This window comes from Corvus brachyrhynchos, unplaced genomic scaffold (assembly GCF_000691975.1).
Source record: "Corvus brachyrhynchos isolate BGI_N302 unplaced genomic scaffold, ASM69197v1 scaffold61, whole genome shotgun sequence".
NCBI lineage: Eukaryota > Metazoa > Chordata > Aves > Passeriformes > Corvidae > Corvus > Corvus brachyrhynchos.
The window spans coordinates 8,549,324-8,568,548 of NW_008236478.1; the positions used below are offsets into that span (position 1 = coordinate 8,549,324).

The 19,225-nt window shown below is 41.2% G+C and overlaps 1 protein-coding gene across 2 annotated transcripts in view; it reads left to right on the top strand.

Moving 5' to 3' along the window:
• CNNM2 (cyclin and CBS domain divalent metal cation transport mediator 2) overlaps nucleotides 1–19,225 on the top strand; it is a 114,150-nt gene that overhangs the window by 75,127 nt on the left and 19,798 nt on the right. For both annotated transcript variants that reach the window (XM_008643857.2, XM_017726169.1), the window contains exon 2: nucleotides 16,846–16,989. In XM_008643857.2, coding sequence (XP_008642079.1) covers nucleotides 16,846–16,989 — 144 coding nt within the window. The remainder of the gene's footprint in view (nucleotides 1–16,845; nucleotides 16,990–19,225) is intronic.

Consider the following 19,225-nt stretch of genomic DNA (forward strand, 5'->3'; position numbering starts at 1 on the left):
AGGAAGAGAGAGATGAACCAAAAATGAGATGGGAAAATTCAAATCTTTAAATACTCTGAGAGAAATGGATGGAAAAAGGGCTGCTTTCATTGTTCACATGGTCCAGGAGACTTTCTCATGAATAGCTTGGCGTAACCCCATGGGCAGCTCACTCATGACCGGGGGATTTCTGTGTACAACCCCTGCTCTTGTTTTGATGTCTCTTACTTGCTTCAGCAAGTAACTGCTACAGCAGTTGTACCTTCTTGTCCTAGCTTAACTTCCATCTTGGTACTTTCTATGCTCATCCTCCAGAGTAACTCACATAGCACTGTTAGCACTTCTGATCATTTCACTTGTATTCATGCTCTTCTTGCTACCTTAGGTTTGCACATTTTCATTCCAGTCACCATTTCATAATCCCTTAAACACTGAAGATATTCCCTATCTCCTTTTAGAACAGTAGGCTGCTCTGTCTTTTTCCCTGTCAGATCAGTGAAATCTCTCTCAAGCTGCTTTCTTTTCTGTGTTTCCCTTTGCCATTTTTGAACCTATTTCCAAGAGCACCACAATCTTCTCTCAGACCTCCTCTGCTAATCAAGTTTTAGTAGCCTTGGTGTTTGGAAAAACACATCTTCTCCTATATTTGATGAAGAAATTGCTATAGTATTTGCTTGCAGATCAATGGTTGTTCTAGATTAAAGATTTGGACCTCATGCTCTCTGCTCTGCCTTCAGAGGTTGGCTCAGACCCATTGCAAGGGCAGAAGGAACTGTTTTCAGTCTGGGCGTTGGAAAGGGTGTTTCACGGCAAGGTGTTGAAGTGGGAAGTGTAAGGGTAGAGTGTGATGCTGCCTTGAATGCAGTGAGGAATTTAAGGCACATGATGGAGGGTGGGAACCAAGGGCTTGTCATTGCAGGTGAGATGCAGGGTGGCCAAGAGGTTCCCATTTGTTCTTGTACCATTTAAAATGTCTCGCACATCTAGAGCAGCATCAACCTCAGCTGTGCTTTCTGCCACGAGCTCTTTCACACTGCTCCTTTTGCTCATAAAATATTTCCTAGCATTAGCTGCAAAGCCTTCCCTCAGATGCCAACTCTTGTGATTCTGGTGGGAAGCAGCCATTTCGCAGTGGCCACACCACCAGGCCAACTTGCTGATATTTATATCTACTGGAACAGTACATGTGATGAAACAGTCATACTGTCCCTGCCATCATCTTCCTGCTCCTTCCACCAACTGCTCCCTTGCCCCCAGTGAGGCTGGGGAATGCTGGCCTCTCTCCTTCTTGCATTGCCATGGCTTCCATGCGGATTACTGTACAGGGGCAGGCAAATTACTAGGTACTCTAATGAGCTGGGGCAGAGATGGTGGTTTGAGCACTGATTCAAATGCTCCCACAGTGGAAATAACATGAATCAAATTTGCAGTCCTCAAAGTTCCTCCCTTTCCTTCTCTTCCCCCTCTGTGATATTTTGTTCCTGTTGATAATTCTCTAAATGCTGCCTTTAACAAAACCACTGTCGCCAGTCCCTAATTTCAGCTTCAGCTTTCCTTAGAAATACACCCGTGTGGGATCCAGCACCCAGTGTCCCTCTCAGGGTTGTGTCTGCTCTTCCTTTCTGCCCAGGGCTCTCTGTTTGGTGACCACCACCACCACACTCCATGCTCTCTCTGGCCTGCAGCTTTTCTGCTGTTGAGTTCCATCATTTTACCAATCTGTGTGGTGGTTGGTCTCCCTGTTTGTCGTGTAACCTAGAGCTAAAGTCACTAGGAAGAATATCTTTATTGGGCAGAGACCTGTAATAATTTGATTTCAGGCTTTTGTATCTTGGTTATTGTATACTGTAAGGAAGATTCCTTAATATTTTCCAGAAAATTATGCAGTGTGGTGAATTTTTTTTTTTAGCTTGCGTCCAAGGACTATTTCAGACGTCTCAATAAAAGGTATCTTAAAAACAATAAGCCTTTTGTCAGTAGAGAGCTCAGTATTACAGGGTTCTGCATTCCCACTGAGCATTTTTAGCAGTCCATAAATTGAAAAAGGTTGAAGACCATTGTTGCAGTCAATTTGGCAAGTCATTTTCTTTGAGTTGTTACACTGCATAAATATTTTACTGTCCTGCCAAGAGCTGTTGTTCTGCCAGACATGTAATCATCTCAATGAATAATAGATCTGAGCTCCTGATCACTTGTGGTCATAAAAGAACTTGGCATTCCTATGAAGCTGGGTAGATGTTCAGTTCTTGGTCCCAGGATCTAGAACTGTTCTTGTTCCGTGGTCACCACACTGATCTAGTCTTGCTCTAGATCGGAGAGTGGTACCCTTGCCTTGTGCCCTGAATAGCTGAACCTATTATATAGTTGCTAATTTCCTGCCATCAATAAGGTGATAATGCTGTGAAGTGGGACAGAGATCTATAAAGTTTCGGTAAAAAAACTTCAAAATCTTACTGTTTCAGTTGCACAGTTGAGTTTATTCATCCTCCATCCCATTGGGTTTTACAATTACTTGATGCAACAGGAGTTACAGGGGAGGAGAGGAGACAACTTAGCATCAACAGCTTCTTGGTGGAATCCAGTTGCCATGGAAATAAGCAGGTGAGATGCCACCAGCCTGTAAAGATTTAAAGAAAGATTGTAATTTCTGGAAAGCCATCTGCCACTCCTGTTACACACAGCTATTGCCTGAGTCCCTCCACTAAGCTCCAGGGATAGTGCTTTACATTAGTTTAATTTAGAAAAAACCTTGATCTGCTGATTGCTCAGGTCATACAAGTGTTCTTTTTATTGATGGTAACTGTTGTGGAACTTCTACAAAAGCGTGTGGCTTTTATTGCTGAAAACTCTCCTTCTCACAAAACCCAGGATTTTGTACTCATCAAGGAAGGCATTCAAGCAGGGGGGTTGGGATATTTTAAACAGGCTCCTGTGACAGTTCTAAGTAGTGTAGCAATAGTGCTCTGAGTGGATAGGACAGTGCTTGAGCAGATGTGATGAGATGGGTTCGAGAGTTGGGGTATTCTTCATCCATTTTACTAATTCCCCTAGGGGCTTGGAAAAAATATTTAGATTTTATCACTTTAGAAAATTTCTCTCATATTCTCTGCTTGTTTTGTTTCCCTCAGCTTAAACACTGAAACTGATTAGTCAGTTTTGTATTCATTGTCTGGTTAAATGGAAGAAATGTGGTGTTTGGGACACCAAACCGTGGAGGAATAATTAGAGAGTAAAAGTCAAACCTTTCAGACTGGTGTAAATAAGTCTTGAAGAACTTTTGTCACCTTCTTGTAACTATCAAAGTACATTTTTTTCATACAGATGGGGCATTGCAGTGTGGAGCACTCTCAGAAGGGCAGCACTTGTGGTAGTCATTTGAAGTGCTTTATCTTAGTGAAGCTGATGGTCTTTGGTTCCCCAGGAGGTGGGCTTTAGAAGAGGACCCAAGGAAGACCTCTTTGCACCTCTCTTGTGGTTCATGACAGATTTCATTGGAATGCAGGAGGGGGGGAAAAAAAAAACGGCAAAAGAATGAACTAGATGTCTCTTCAGTGAGAGCCTCTTGGACTTGCCTCCTTGTTTGTTTATTTTGTTGTGTATTTCTTGTGTCAGAGAAGTTCTCAAGGGAATTTACCATTCAGCATTTCATACAGAGGTTATCATAAATCCAAGAGGTTTTTTTCTGCTTTGTGTACTTTATGGCAAAGCTCCCCGGAACTTAAATTCTCGTCGTTGTTGTTGTTGTTGTTGTTGTTGTGTGTGACTTCAATTCCATGAACTAATATTAGTTATACAGTGAGGAGACATCTATATATAAACACAGAGTTTTTTATGTTTCCATATATACTCATGTTTCTATATATAAGCAAAATCCTTTCATAGGAATATTTAAAAATATGTGTCACATTTTGTTGTGTATTTTATGGTGGGAAAGTGTAATCGGAAAAAATGCATTTAGATCTTGTGGGACAGTAAGGTAAAATAGCTACTTGTGTGAACTGGATCTTTTTTTAGATGCAGGCACTACAGAAATAGCCAAGCAATAGCCCCTCTGTGAACTCCAAATGCATTTCCTTTTGCCAGGGCTCACTGGTCTGTTTGTCTAACCCTTGTAAGGACAGTGATGCAGTGACTGTGGCCAGGCTCCCGGCTCCTGGAAGGACAGGGACCTTCACAAATGTACCTGCTGTACGTTGAGATGCAGAGCACTAGATCATACATAGTCTGTATTATTTAGACTAAATGTGTATTTGAGCTCTACTTGGAAATACAGGGTGTTTCAACTAAATTGTGCATGGTATAAAGTTGGGGTTTATATAATAATTTTTATTCATGGCTTTCTAGAAAATTTGTTTGGGTTTTGTTCTTACTGTTGTGAAGGAATGACAACCTCTTCCTGCAAGTGGAAATTACAGCAATATTTTGAAGTTTGTTGTCTTCTGTCATTTGGGGGCTGGCATAGGGTCTGTACTGCTACTGCTGTGAAGGAAGCTGCTTGAGGGGATTAGTTGAGGTTTTTTTGTCTGGTTGTTTTTATTTGGTTTGGTTGGGATTTTGTATAGTTTATTTTTAATCAGTTTGTTGTTTATTTTTTTCCTTACCTGCCTTAGTCCTCCATAGCTTTAAAAGTCATTGATTTAGAAAAGTCAGAAATACCATGTTTCTGTAAGCTTCATGAAAATGTGGTTTGTGGGTAAGAGAGGAGATTTTTCCTGTTGCTCCCTCTGAAGTAGAGATGAGAGCTCAGCCCTGACCTGTTCTGTGCAGGCAGCATCACCTGGCTGTAGCTGCATTTGTGGAGGGACCTTTCTTGAACAAACAGAAGATGGAGGAAGAAACTCAAGAGTTGCAGACCCCAAGAAAGGGTCTGGCTGGGAATCTTTAGTTTTTCAAACTCTCGTGCCCCAGTCCATGGACATTCTCCTGTGAACCGCATATAGCGACAGACATCCGTTCTGCTATTGTATGCTAGATAAATACTGTTTATACTACAGATTTAATTGCAAGTCCTCAGAGCCTAGCAGACTGGTTTTCTGGTTGGGGTTTGTGCTGCTGTGATGTACCAGGCATGTTTGGATTTGCAAGCAGTCACGGAAGATAACAGAGAAACGTGTGTTGTATGTTGCGTGACCTAGTTGTCCATGTCTCTTCTAGCAGAAGTTTGAGCTGATTACTTTAGTATTTATTGGGACGTAGAAGAATTCAGCCTAAGCCTAGCTAAAAATAAACAAATGCAAGGCAGAAGTCACAGCAGTAGGACTCTGTTTCTCTGAGGCCATTTCCATGGTCAGAGTGTTTTAGGGATGCAGGGCTGCTGGTATTGCATTCTTAGTGTGGATACAGTTTTATGGGCAAAACTGTACGGATTGCATGAGTTTTAATTCACCCTCTACCCTCACAAGGGAAGCTAAACTGCCCTGTGCCAGTGGGTTCAACCATTGTAATCGAGGTTGCCTCCATAGCTAGTGAAGTTACGCTTCACTGTAACTCTTGAGAGTGTTGCAGGAGTGGTTGAGTGCATCACGTGAATGATCAAAGCTGTGTGTACTAGATGATTCACACAGACACTTGTGAGCCCTTGCTGTGCTGAGATACCTGGGTGCAATGCTGTTACATGGTGTTACTGTAACAGTGTAAGAGCTTAGGTAGCTCTGTCTAAGTATTAGGCTTAGACAAAATCATAGAGATGCTCTAACGCACACATGTACAAACAAAGGTGAACAGTCTTAAAAAGACAACAGAGATCTGTCCTTTGCTAGAGGAGACTGAATGAAAAAGTGTGCTGCTTAGATCAATAGCCCCATTCCCTATGAGAAGCTATGCCACAAAGCTTGTTCTGGAGTAAAATTGACAAAATAAACAGTCTCAGAAGTCAGGGATATTAAAGCCAGTGTTTAGGTTATTTGTGAGCAAATACATTCAGATTGATTTTGGATAGGGCTAAAATAATGATAAAGACTTCTGCAGAATAATAAAGAAAACAGGGCTGCCTCTACTACATCTTCCCTGAGCTAAGCATCATGAAAGAAATACCATTCTCACTGAATTCCTGTTATGTCACTAAAATATTACAGCTCTACACTTCATGTAAATATTTGACAGGGAGAATTTGAATAATATTGTAACGTAGGTGTGAGTCACATGTCATCCCCTGTCATCAATACCCAGCAGCTGGAAAACTGTTGAGCAATCCTGATTTAATCTTCTGGAGTAAAGGAACTCTTCATCACAGCAAAACTCGCAAGTGGCAAGTTCACAAATTCAATATCTTAAGACTCCCTTTTCTCCTCTTATCTCCAGTGTCTTCTTGCTTAGGGGCAAGGCTCTCACTTTACCTTATCTCCAGTTCTCTCCAGTGGCTGTTGCTGATGGAGCAAGGCTTTGCTGTCTTATCTGAGAGGTTTTCTTCCTCCTTCAAGAGCTCTGGACAAACTCAGCTTACCTGAGGGCTATGCAGGGTGGCCCAAAAAACCACTAATTAGATGGTTGTTCACAAATGGAAACTTTAAGAAATTTTTGTATCAAGTCAGTAATTAAAAATATTAATAGCATAATTGCCATGGAGATTGATCTTTGAAGTTCCCATTTCTAAAATATGACCCAGTAGTGCCATTTCTCAGAAAATTAATCTTGCCTTGTGTGGTTGAAAAGATGATGTTGTATTACTAATTCACTTGAAAATCTTACATTTATGAGTAATTGATAACTCCTAGGAACAAAGCCAGGCTCAGAACTGTCATTTGTTCAAACAAGGCAATTTTCTGTAGTCTTTCCTTTTCCTGGGGATGATGAGTCAGCATTTGAACCAATTCTTTTGGCTTCTTTATATGATGGGCTTATAAAGTAACACAAGATCTACTTAAATCCTTAGCAAGATGCAAAATTAAGGGTTTTCTCTTCTCTAAATATTATTGTATTATTATTTTGCAAAAAACCTGTAGTTTGCAAGCATTTGGATATCTGTGATGCCCTGTTCTGAAATCACAGGTGCTCTTCTGCCCTTTTGCTTTGTGTCAGACAGTTCCAGTATGTGTTTGGGTGGTTTAAATGACTTTCCCCCATGTCATATCCGTAACTCTGTACATTGCTCTGTACATGTTCTCGATGAAGAGGCATGGATCTGGAATCTGTGTCATTAGCTAAAATTGCACCAAACCAAAGTGAAAATGGGACCTAAGAAAGTTTAAGTTGGTCACTCCTGTGAAGTTCTCTGTTCTGTAACTTTGGGTGTGTCTTGGCACTTCTCTACATTTAGGTGTGCCATACCTTTAGTTTTTAAAAGAGTCACTTTCCAGCCAGAGGATATTCCCCCTTCCCCTTGAATTTCCTGACAGTGTGAAGCACAGTTCTGTGGCAGCTCTTCCTGCAGCGCTACCCCTCGAGGGACCTGACCCAAACTAAAAGCCAGTGGGAGAAGGTGGCTGTGCTTCTTGTGCCTTCAGATTGCTGCAGTGTCCTTGGTGTTCTGCTGCACAGCTCGGGAGTTGCTCTGTAATGGCAGTACGTGAATCCCTGTGCCCGTGTTGCCTTCTGGAGAAACAAATGTGCAGTGTCAGAGCTCACATGGGCCCGACCCTGCGCTTGTGCAAAGTCAAGGTCACCGGCACTGGTTGTGTTTAGGCTCGTGTTTATCCCACAGCTTCGGGTGCTGTGGCAGTGCACACACGTAAGTGCTCCTGGGCTTGTACAGACCCTGCTGGATGGAGGTGGTCTCACCAATTTAGAAAGTTAACAGGGTAGCTTTTCATTAATCTTCCCCTGGCTTCTGCTGCAATATAAATTTGAAAGCCTTGCAGTGAGCTTGAAAAATCTGATGGCGCCATCGACCAGGCTGGGTTTGGAGCTGCTGGAATTGCAAACTGCATGTGATATAAATGGCCTGAAGTAAAACAAGTCATTAAAATATAATATTAATGATCTAAGATGCTGGTAACACAAGAACCCTTTTAAATTTATGTCCTAAATAGTGAGCTAGAAGTAAACTATAGGAAGTGATGATGATAATAATAAAATAAAGAGAGTATATCTAGCCCCCAATTCCTTTCACGACCCACAGTCCCAAGATGCTGCTCTTCCTTTTCAGCTCATTCTCTTTGCTCTCAGCACAGTTTAGGTCCTTATGTAAGCATGCTGGCCTCAGGTAACCTCCTCCCAATGTCCAAACATGTTTCTGTTGTGCCTTCTAGTACTTTACCTTTGTCGGATTTAAAATCCCATGGTGTAGATGCCAAAATCTAGAAGCTCCCTGAATTAAACTCAGTCTGTTCTAGGAATTGAGGGAGGCAGGATTAGAGGACGGATTAGATCAGTAGGATTTTTGGCTGCAGTGATACAGAACAAGGCTGTTGTTTCTGTTGGTGTTGTGTTTTGGTTACCTGAACATCAAAGTCATCCGAGTTCATTGTTGTTTTGGATTGACTTCTGTTTTTTTGCTCATAAAGGTACATCTCTTGATGTTCTTGTTTTCATTTAGTGGATTAACTGTTGGACTGGAGGAGACTGAGGAGGTGATAGTTGCTCTCCTGAGCCCTTGTGAAGGGCTCAAGAAATTGTCTCCCCTAGGGGAGGGAAGGCGGAGGAAGTTGGGTGGGACAAGTCATAGCAGCAATGCAAAGCTGCAGGAGTAGATGTTGAACAGGCCATGGCAGACAGGGGTCATTGCTGTGGATCCCAGGCTGGAGGACACATCTCTCAAAGGATTCAGCATCCGGCCAGCAGACAGGCCCCACCGATGCCAGAATCCAGGACCTCTTCTCTCCATCTGCTGGACTGAGGTCTGGGGAGGACCTGGAGCGGGGAGCTCAGCAAACCCAAGGTTTTGCACTCCCTCTGCTGGCAGCACTTCTGCCTGCTGGTGCCTGCTGTTCATCCCTGAAGGAATGCTGAAATCAGTGGGACAGTCTTGAACAAACAGGGAAGTAATAAAATTAGTATGGCTCCTTTTTAGGGTTCTTGAACACTAAAAAAAATTCCTTGTTGATCATGCTGTGGAGGTGCGAGTCAGTAAGGAGATGAATTTCTTGCCTTTCTTTCCAAAAGGTCATTACTTGCCTTGGGAAGTGGGGGCACAGGGGAAATCACATCAGCAGAAGTTACACTTCAGTATCTTTTGAATCCAGTGTGGAAGACTTGAACCATGACCAAGAATGACTTCAATATTCTGTTTGCTTGCCTTAAATTTTGTATGAACTTTTTTGTTCTGTGTCAGCCCAAATAGCCCTAGGTCTCTCTCCAGATTCCGTATTTTCTCTTCTTGTTAACACCTCTTCTCTCAAGTTTAGTTTGCTGCACTTCTGAAGTGGTTCCTTAATTTTGTTTTTAAACTTCCACCCTGTTTCTCATGCCAAGCCACCAGCGTCCTGGTGTCACAACTTTGTACTCAGGTTAGAGCCTCAGACAGGTGCCCAAAACACTTTGGTTTTGGGAGAGGTTTCTTTCTCAAGTGTTAGGTTTTCCTTCTCTTCCTCTCCTACTTCAGATCCAGTGGATTCTAAGACAGAAACTTCCAGTTCTGGGAAGCAGCTTGTATTTGTTCATTTAGTAGGCTGAAGTCAGTGTTCTGGCTAGCACTGAGAGCAGCCCAGCTAGTGGTGTGCATTTTACACCCTCGTAGACCCTGGTTATTGTTAACCCCAGCCATATTCAGCACAAATTCCCTACTGGAGAAGCACTGCCTGACTGGGAAGCATTGCCATGCTGTTCATGGCGAGGGAGTCATTAGCAATGTTCAAGCAGTTTCTGAAACTTTTTCTTTCCACTCTTCATTTTCATTCTTGAGGCCTGCCTCCACCTGGTAATAGTTTTCCCTAAATATTCTCACATCTGATTCTTCCCTAAGATTCCTACTTGGATAGCAGAGATCTGAGTTGAAATTACCTTTTTTCCTTACACTCAAATTATTTCTGGTTCCCAGCTGATTTCTTTTACTCATGTACCTGTGGAGATTTCCCAGCTTCTGATCCGAGTTGGTTGCTGGGTTTGGTTCAGTTGCAGGTAAAGCTGCAGCTTTCTAGAGCTGTGCTCTCACATTTAGAAGCAGCAGCAAAGCAAATTATATTTGTCAGTGTATGTCTCACCAAGGTCCTACCAGGAGGGATTGAAGGGAAAGCAGGAGCAGTTGAGTTGGAGCGCCTACATCGACTGATAGGCTTGTGGAGATGGAAAATGTTAGCTCATCGCTTCTCTTCCATCTGCCACGGGGCACTGGAGAATTGTTGAGTCCTTTCTAGGAGCTTTATCCAGTCGAGCTTTCAAAGTTGCAAGTGACTGAGCTTCTGTCGTTTCCCTTGGGAAAGTATTCCTTACAAATACAATTCACTGTCAGGAAGTCATTCTGAAACTCTCCCTGATTTTTGCTTTTTTTGGTGTCCTCCCACTAAATGGACTTTAACACAAAGAGTCTATTTAAAGTGCTACTTTTTTATTTTCCTGTGAAGGCTGCTGTGGTTTCTAGTTAATGTTTGTACGAGACTGAGCTCTCTGGTTTAAAGGAGAATCATTGTATTCCCAGTGGTTGTGCTGATACTTCCACTCATTTCCTTTGAGGGTCTGGATGATTTTCATGTGGCTATATTAAATGAATGTTAGTTATCAGGTTCCCTTCCCAAATATATATTAAAAATGGTAAAAGAGCAGTATCTAAAAAGCCTAGTCTAAACCTAGATTATGTTTTTGCAGCAGTTTTGGGTTTCTCTTGATTCTGTGAATGGTGTTGTGTTATGAACCCAAAGACAGCATGCACCGGTTTGTGTGTGTGTGTTTGGAGAAAGTAGAAGTCTGATTGCCCACTGAAAATAATCAAAGTGAAAAAGCAAACAGCATGAATGCAAATTTCTGCTAATAGAATGGAGATTTAATGTCCTTGAACTGTGGTGCAGAAAAGAAATTTAGGAAAACACTTTTTACTATGGCGTACAAGGCAGGGCTATTCCAGAGGGAGTTATTTTTAATGCATGAATTATACAGCACGTTTTAAAATTTATTGTTTTGAATAATGTGTTGTTGAACCTGGGAATCTCACTGACAGACCAGTGTTTACCTTTGTACAAATCAGTCAAAACAAAAACAGTCCCGTAAGATTAAACAGGGAGATTTTTCAGAAGCATTGTTAGTTGGCAAATTCAAGGGCAGCTGAACACCGCCTGGGATTTTTCTCCATGTCACTGAAGGCACATTAAACAGGCTATGGCTTAATGTTCCAGGGTACTAACCAACAGCAAACAGACTCAGATTACTGGTTTTAACAAAAATGGACTAGTCTGATTCTTGTTTTACCACAAACTGGCTTAACAGGAATCTTCTGTTTTTTAAGTGTTTACCATAGCTTTGATTTAACACTGATTTTTCTTTTTTTTTTTTTTTTTTAAAGGAAGCCAGGGGCCTTTAGTGAGATCTGCTGCTTGCAGGGGGGAATAACACCTACAAATCTTCCCAGTTACTGAGTTCATAAACCTCCTTCAGCAGAAATAGAGGCATCTCTAGTTGCTTTCACGTAGTGTAAGCTTATACATGTCACTACAGGTTGTGGCTCACTGCTCAGAGCTTCTGTGTTACACCTTTGCTGTTGGATCACTCTTTCCTGAGAACCTGGGTTTGCTCTGAAGCTATGGCAGCAGTACTGTAATTTTCTGCAGCATAGTCTGGCTAGCAGTATCATTTTGTTACTACATTTGGTCACATACAAAGCCAGATTGGCATTCCAGATCAGTAAAACTTGCTGGCATTCCAGAACTGGCATTCCAGATCAGTAAAACTTGCTGTCTTTATATGTCCTTATGTACTGAAAGTTTTGCAATTTTTTTTAGAAATTCAGTAATGAAAATTCAAAATTAAGTTTGGCCTGGGATTTCAGTCAGACCTCCCTCAAAGTCTGTTAAAATCACAAGATAATTTAGGAAGGGACTTCTGTAGGTCATCTTGTCCAACCCCCTCTTTGGAGTGGGCCACCTTTGAAGTTTGGTCACGTCACTGAGTTTTGAATACCTCCAAAGCTGGAGACTTCACTGCCCTTCTGGGCCCCTGTTCCAGTTTTCATTATTAAAGAGAGTCTCCATATTTGAAACTTGTGTTTATTGTCTCTTGTCCCATCAGTATCTAGCTCAAAAGACTCTAGTTTTGTGTTCTCTGTAGCCTACTATGAGGTACAGAAAGACTTTTAAGTCCTTTCTTTTAGCCTTTTCTTTGTGAGACTCAACCAATGCATTGCCCTCTGCTTTTCCTTGTGCATCATGGGCTCCAGCCCCAGCCCATCTTAGGATCCGTCCACTGAAACTGTTTCAGTTTCTTAATGTCTTTCATGTACTGGAGAACCCCAAACTGAATACCAGTGCTGCGGGTGTGGTTTCACAGGTGCCAAATCGAGGGGAATAATCCGTTGCCTTGACCTGCCAGCTGCACATGTGCTGATGTCAGCACACAGTTCCTTTTCATTGCTGCAGGGACACGCTGCTGACTCCTGTAGTGTGTTCACCCAGCCAGTCAGTCCCCAGTGCCAGCACACGGGGATATTTTGTACCAGGTTCATGACTTTGCATTTGCATTTATTGAACTCCATAATGTTCCTGTCATCCCGTTTCTTCTGCCTGTGTGTCTGTGGGGAAGTGATATGTGGCAGTGGGGTTGGTACAGCTCCATCCAAATGGCAAAACTCTTCATGGAGTCAAGATCCTGTGACTGACCAGAGCAGATATTGAACTTGGTCAGATGTTTTCATCTCTTGTTTGAACTGCATGGCAGTATTCTCAAGGTCCTTGCTCTAGACATATGAATGCCTCAGGATGAAAGGAAGAATTTTCCCCCGTGATTGATTTTTCAAGAAATTGTCATGGTGCCATAAGAGAATGAGTATTTCAGGCATTTCTTCCAGTTCTGCTCTGTGTGGTCAGTAAATCACACGGACTCCCAGGAGCTCGTTCTAGGTTCACTTACTCATGCAGATTTAACTAAGCATCTTCATGTTTCTTAATTAGCTTAATAAATCAGAAGTTGTACAGAGCAAAATCTAAGCTGAGTGGCAGGGTTTTAAGCAATGGGATGAGACTGGATTTATGTTTACTAAAACTCCTTGGTGCTTTAGTTGCCTGTGAATGTAACTGAGAGATGAACATTTGTCACAAGTGGTGCCTCAGGCCATGTGCAGGTATCAGCTCCACACAGGCCCTTGGTGGTGTCACTGACTCTCACTGTACTGGGGGGAAGCTGAGGCAGAAAGCAAACACTGCCTGCCTGTGCCTGCAGAGGAGTTGTGGGTCACACATCACATTTCTGCCTTTATTGTCAGACATGGCAGTTTTGCAGAGCTGCCCATTTGCTAGATCTCATTGTATCAACACTTAAAACAAGTGATTAAAGAAACATTAATGTCATCTATGAAGTGTGGTTAGAGACTGTGGCCAGAAAATCAGTGAAGTACAGAACTCCCATACACCTGTTCTGTTTAACTCCTGTTCTGCTCTCAAAGCCCTAGGAATATTATAAGCACTCCAGGTTTTCTTACCTGCTGGATGTTTACTTTATTCAGCTCCTTACTGGATGTGTATTGTACATCTTCAGCAGTGGAAAATACAAGCTGAAACCTCTCTTTTTGGTTGACTAAAATAGTATCACAATTGCCAGTGACTTGATAAATCTTTGAATAAAGCTGTAGCCCATTTCTATTTCAAACAGTCAGAGGAGTCATTATTTTACTTACAGGCCACTTTTACAGTTGAGCACATGCTGTGTTGTGCTCTTTTACTGTGTATAAAGAGGTCTTTGCGCTCCTAGCTTTTCCTTTAGCCTTTTATGTCTTGATTACTTCCATACGTGCAGGGTATTTTGCAGGCTTCTGTGGTGAGAGGACAACCAGTCTGGGAATGCATCTTCATAACTTCTCCATCACCACCTCTGATGTGTGTTCCACTGTCTGGTGATTTCTTGCAAATTATTGGATCTGGGTCAAAATTATCTTGCAAAGACCCAAGAAATGTAGTTTTCGGATCTGGTCTGTCTCATCAAATAACTTCATGAGCGTTGGAGCCAATGGAAAGGAAGGAGAAAACTTGGGAGCAAAAGGCAGCCTTTTAGGGGCAGCTTATTAGATTGGCTTAAATTCATCTGACCCCAGCAAAATGTTGGATTGATAAAGTCTGGAACAGGAAAACTTGAAGTCAGGAGGGAAGAAAGGTTAGTGTCACTGTGTGTGTGGATAATTTCTCTTCTCAGCAGATAAATTCTCTGTAACATGTAGTTTTAATAATGAAGGTAGAACTGAATATCGATGCTACCCACCAAAATCCAGTGATGCTGACAAGTTTCAATGGTCTTGATACTTTGGGTGATTAGTGAAAAACCCCAAAAATTGGAGATTGTGGCAGGGCCAGAAGAAAGTGTTTCTAGCCTTCTTTTTCATTGTAGAAGTTACCATATGTCTGATACCTCTCCGTAACTCCTGTTTTATCAGCTCACTTTGCTTAAGAGAGCAGTAGCTGGTACAGATTTTGGTCACACATCTCACATTAGGTGCTGTTGCTCAGATGAGAGTCCTGCAGCTGCTCAAATGGGGAGAACATAACATATTTTAGTGATCCTGAATTCTTGGTGGGCATGCAACTGGTTTTGTGGATAAAACTTGTGCACAACTTCCAGCCCTTCAGGTCCTTCCCCAATCCCATTTTCATGAATCTCTAATGTTGCTTGTAGATGTGTTCAGGACTCCACCGTTAGAAAGACTGTTCTTTTCAAAATTTAAAATTTCATCACCTAGTTCAGCATTATCATAGGCAATGCAGAAGTGGAGGAAAAGGCTGGAATTTGATGATTTTGATCAAAGCTGAAACCCAGAGTTAATAGCATTGTCTTCTGGCATTTTTGTTTGGCTGGTTCAGTTTGTTTTTTTAATTTAACCGACTTGGACAGATCTTACCACTTACTAATATTGGAGAACAGATATCCTGAGGAATTAGCAGCTGAATAAGCATGTGCTAATGAGCTGCTCTGGTCTGTGATAGAAATGGTTCTTGAAGGAGCTGTGTTTTTTGACTTGAAAGCAAATATACTAATATCTGAGCAGGCACTGGGAAATAAATCAGAATATTTCTTTTGTCTGTGTAATTTTTTTTTTTTTGTGCTGCAGATCTTATTGAACATTGTTCTGTTGAAAGGATATAGTTGGAGTAATATATTACAAGGGAATGGCACTAATAATAGTACTTAAATCTTTCATGCTTTTATGAAGTCACTTTAATGCTGTTCATTGAGCAGTAGAAAGAGCTGGAAGTCTTGAAAGGAATGCAGAGAAATAAAACCCGTAAAACCTGGCACAGTGAAAGACCTTCAGTACAATATGAATGTTGATACTTTAAAAATCACAAATCATCTTTCTATTAATTCACTGTAGAATAAGGTCTCCTCAAGATAAGACTCAGCAGTGCTGTGTAGTTGGTATTTAAAGTATGTCCATCTGCATCTAAACGAGTAGCTCCAAGACAATCAGATTATGCAGTAGTTACTTTGGTGAGAATATCGCCTAAGTGGAATGGAAACTTCATTTTGAGTCTAATATTAGACCCTGCTTTGGAAAATTCCTTTTAAATGATCACAAGCTGGGAATAGCAAAAGAATTTAACTTTCGACAGACAGCATTCACCAAGAATTTGTTTTTAACTGCTTATGTTGGGTCCCTGGGAAAGCAGATGTGAAAAACTTACCAAAGTGAATTGACTTGACCTGATGCAATGTTTATATTAGTAGTTGATAAGTTTTCCTCCCTCGTCTAATTTGTTCGGGATATTTTCATTCTTTAAGCATGAGTAAGTCTGGGCTGGAATAGTTTGAATGCTTGTTAGTCTAATAATCTGAATCTTAAAACAGGCAGACATTATTGCCTATAAAGGGGTCTAAGCAAAGTCGAACTATTTTGGTTGTCTTCCACAGTTGGGGATAAGTATCACTTTTGAGACCAGCAAAGAAGAGTGTGACACACTGTTTCTTAGCCCCTGATAGTTCAGAAAGCATGCTGATGTCTGTGTATTTGTACTGCAAAATGCCACTGGCATTTGGTGGACCTTTTGAATGAATGTTATTATTTATGCAGCTTTACAAAGGACTGGCTTTCAGTGGCAGCTGGAGAAACTGGCAACCAAAGGTATCAAGGCCAGTTTGAAGGGTCATGATGATGATATTCTTACCATCATTATTCCTATGGCAGAAGGGACTTTAGGAATTCACTGTGAATGATGCAGAGCTCAGGAATCTTTAGAACTGCTGCTAAATCTCGTCTTAGCTTTTCTTTTGGTAGATCAGACAGTTGCTTTGAATATTTTAATTAATTAATTCCTAAATAAGGTGTCATCCCCCCATATGGAGAATATATAAATAAATTATTTTTGAGGAAGGGAGGGGAAAAAGAGGAGCTGATGGATGGGGCTGACTTCTCCCCACCTCTACCCTGTTCCTGTGCTTCTGTGGTTTGGTCGTTGTTGCTGGTTTTTTCCAGGCTTGAGGAAAATGTTCATGGGATCTCACTGCAAAGGAGGGCTCCAGCCTGGCTTTCCTCTGCCAATGCATGAGACAAGAAGCAGAACAACAAGATAATATAATGAATTCAGTGCCAGGGTGACAGTTCTGCTGGGAAAGACATTAGAACAAGAACACTCATCTCTTTAGTTCTCTTCTAGTGCATTAGGTGGATTTATGTGATGCAGGAATGTGTATCTCAGAAATCAGATTATGATTTTAAGCATTGTTAAGCTTTGCCCCTTTTTTCATAAAGCCTGACACCAACCTTTTTGTCTTTTTCTTTATACCTGCGTGTCCCTAGTTCTGCTATAATTTCTGATCATTCAGGAATTTCTAAAATGTCTAAATTGCTGATTTGTCTCCTTGCAGGCAAGTCTCACCTGGCTATTGTGCAAAGAGTAAACAATGAAGGAGAAGGGGATCCTTTTTATGAAGTCCTGGGAATTGTCACTTTAGAAGATGTGATTGAAGAGATCATCAAGTCTGAAATTCTGGATGAAACAGATCTATACAGTGAGTAGAAATATTTGCAATTTGTTTATAGATGAGAATAAAGACTTCATTCAGCAGCAATTGTATTTATAGCTGTGTTTAGAGAGATGTTACATTGCTGATTTAAAATCTCAGTAGTCAAATTGTTTAGGAAGTTTCCTTAACAAAATGACCTGCAGATCCCTCAAATGGTTAAAGTATTTTTTGTTTTTGCAGCATGAGAACCTCACTCCTTTTTGCTGTATTAATTCAGAAGCAGGACAAATTTCTTTATTTGACCCTTTTGCCAGGAAGATTTACATCTGCAACAATCTGCTCTCTCCTGCCAGCTGTTCACCACTGTAGCTTGTTAAACCTTTGTTACAGTGCTCATGATCTCCCACATCTTGCCCTATTGTCCCTCTGCCTCAAGGGCCTCCATGCCTCAAGGAAGAGGAATGGAGTCTCTTTAGAGTATCTGTCACTCAATGAGAAATCTTGAGAATGGAAAGTCTTCCTCAGAGCTGAAAACCAGCCTGTCCTAAATGCCTTCTCTTTTTATCACTCAGCACAGCTCCTTCCTTCTTTGTGTTGGTGTGTGTTGAGGGAGATGATGCTGCAGGTCAACCATTACCTGGGACTTGAGAGATCTGGACCCTTTTCTTTCCCAGATTAAAGCTTGGACAGTTACCTAAAGTGTCTGCTTCTCCCCCCGTCTGCACAATCCTGCCTGTGCATACAGGACTTCTTTCAGTCACTCTTCATCTGTCTTATCTGCGGTTTCATCACTTGCTGGCAGATGCTATTTTTCACTACGTGTTTGCATGCAGCACAAGGATGTCTCCAGATTCTATTATAGTAGAAATAATAATTGTAAGTATCTTTAACACTGTTCAGCTGTCCTTTGCTTTCTTTCTCTTTCCTCACGGATGGGATTGGAATGTTTCTACAGCATCTTTTTCAGGCCAACACAAGCATCTTCTATCCTCCCTTCAAGCCAAATGCCCAATGAGCACTTTATACTGTGAGATAGACTTACTTGTTTTTGCCTGAAATGCTTTTTGTACCTGGTCAGTATTTTACCAGTATTTATGTACCCAAATGTTCATGTAAATCACAGTTGTGTTTCACCACGTGCTGAACAGTCTAATTACTATGTAAATCACAGAAGTCCAGTTAGTATTGATTTCTTTTCATACCCTCACAAATGAATTGTTGGGCTAATGAGTTACAACATAATGCTTTTGCAGGCTGAATTCAAGCTTCCTTTTATACTCCAAAAATATCCTATCTTTGTCTACCTTTGAGATATTTATGTGCGTCTATGAGTGAAGACACTGCATATGCTTTCAGTTTTCCCCCTCCCTTGTTTATTAAGAGAAAACACATAGATCAGGCTGTGTTCTTCTTCAGGACAAAAAAAAAAAAAAAAAAAAAAAAAAAAAAAAAAAAAAAAAAAAAAAAAAAAGCCTTGCCCATTAATAGGATGTTAGAGGGCAAGGAAGTGAGAATTTAATTTTAATTTTACTACCTGAAGGCTTCCTATATCAACAAAATAGAGCTGGTGAACACTGAGTTCACTTGAAACTCTCCTTCCTGGGATAGTTTTTTACTGTTGAAAATTCCTGGTTCAGAACAGGAAGGAAACTTCCTAGTGTTCTTGGAGGATGCAGGAAATTTTAGGGGATGATTCCTGATAAGTACCATGAAGTAGAACTTCTGATTTCTTTATGAAGCACTGGAGATCATTCCACTGTTTAGACTGAAGGATACTGTAGCAGTAAGGGAGAGACCAGAAATCCCAAGAAGCTGTGAGGATCACATGAGGTGTGAGGGGTTTTGGATTTGGGCAGCCAACCTCCAATTGGCTTTGTGATGAGAACATGAATGAGAACATGGGTTTACTGAAGGTACTTTATTGTCCATTATATGTCAAGGCAGGTTATTTTTGATGTTGATATCAGAGTGCCCCTGTTAGCAACCCCACCTCTGATTTCTGTTCATTATTAGACCATTCTGGCTTGCTCAGCTCAGAACAAGTCAGCTTGAAACCCTTGGACTGATTTGCTCTGTACTAGGTGTTTACTTAAAAAGAGACCTTTTGAAAAGTTCTGGCAGCAGTGTTACACTTTGTTCTGAAGTTTTAAAAATGTTTTGTTTTGCTTTGATGGAGACTTGAAATTTGATGAAATGGCTGACCTTGGTGTTGGAGCTGTGCCTTTCTGTCGTTTCCATGAAAAACCATTTGAACTGTGTTAAGGTGGAAGCAATAGTGTAT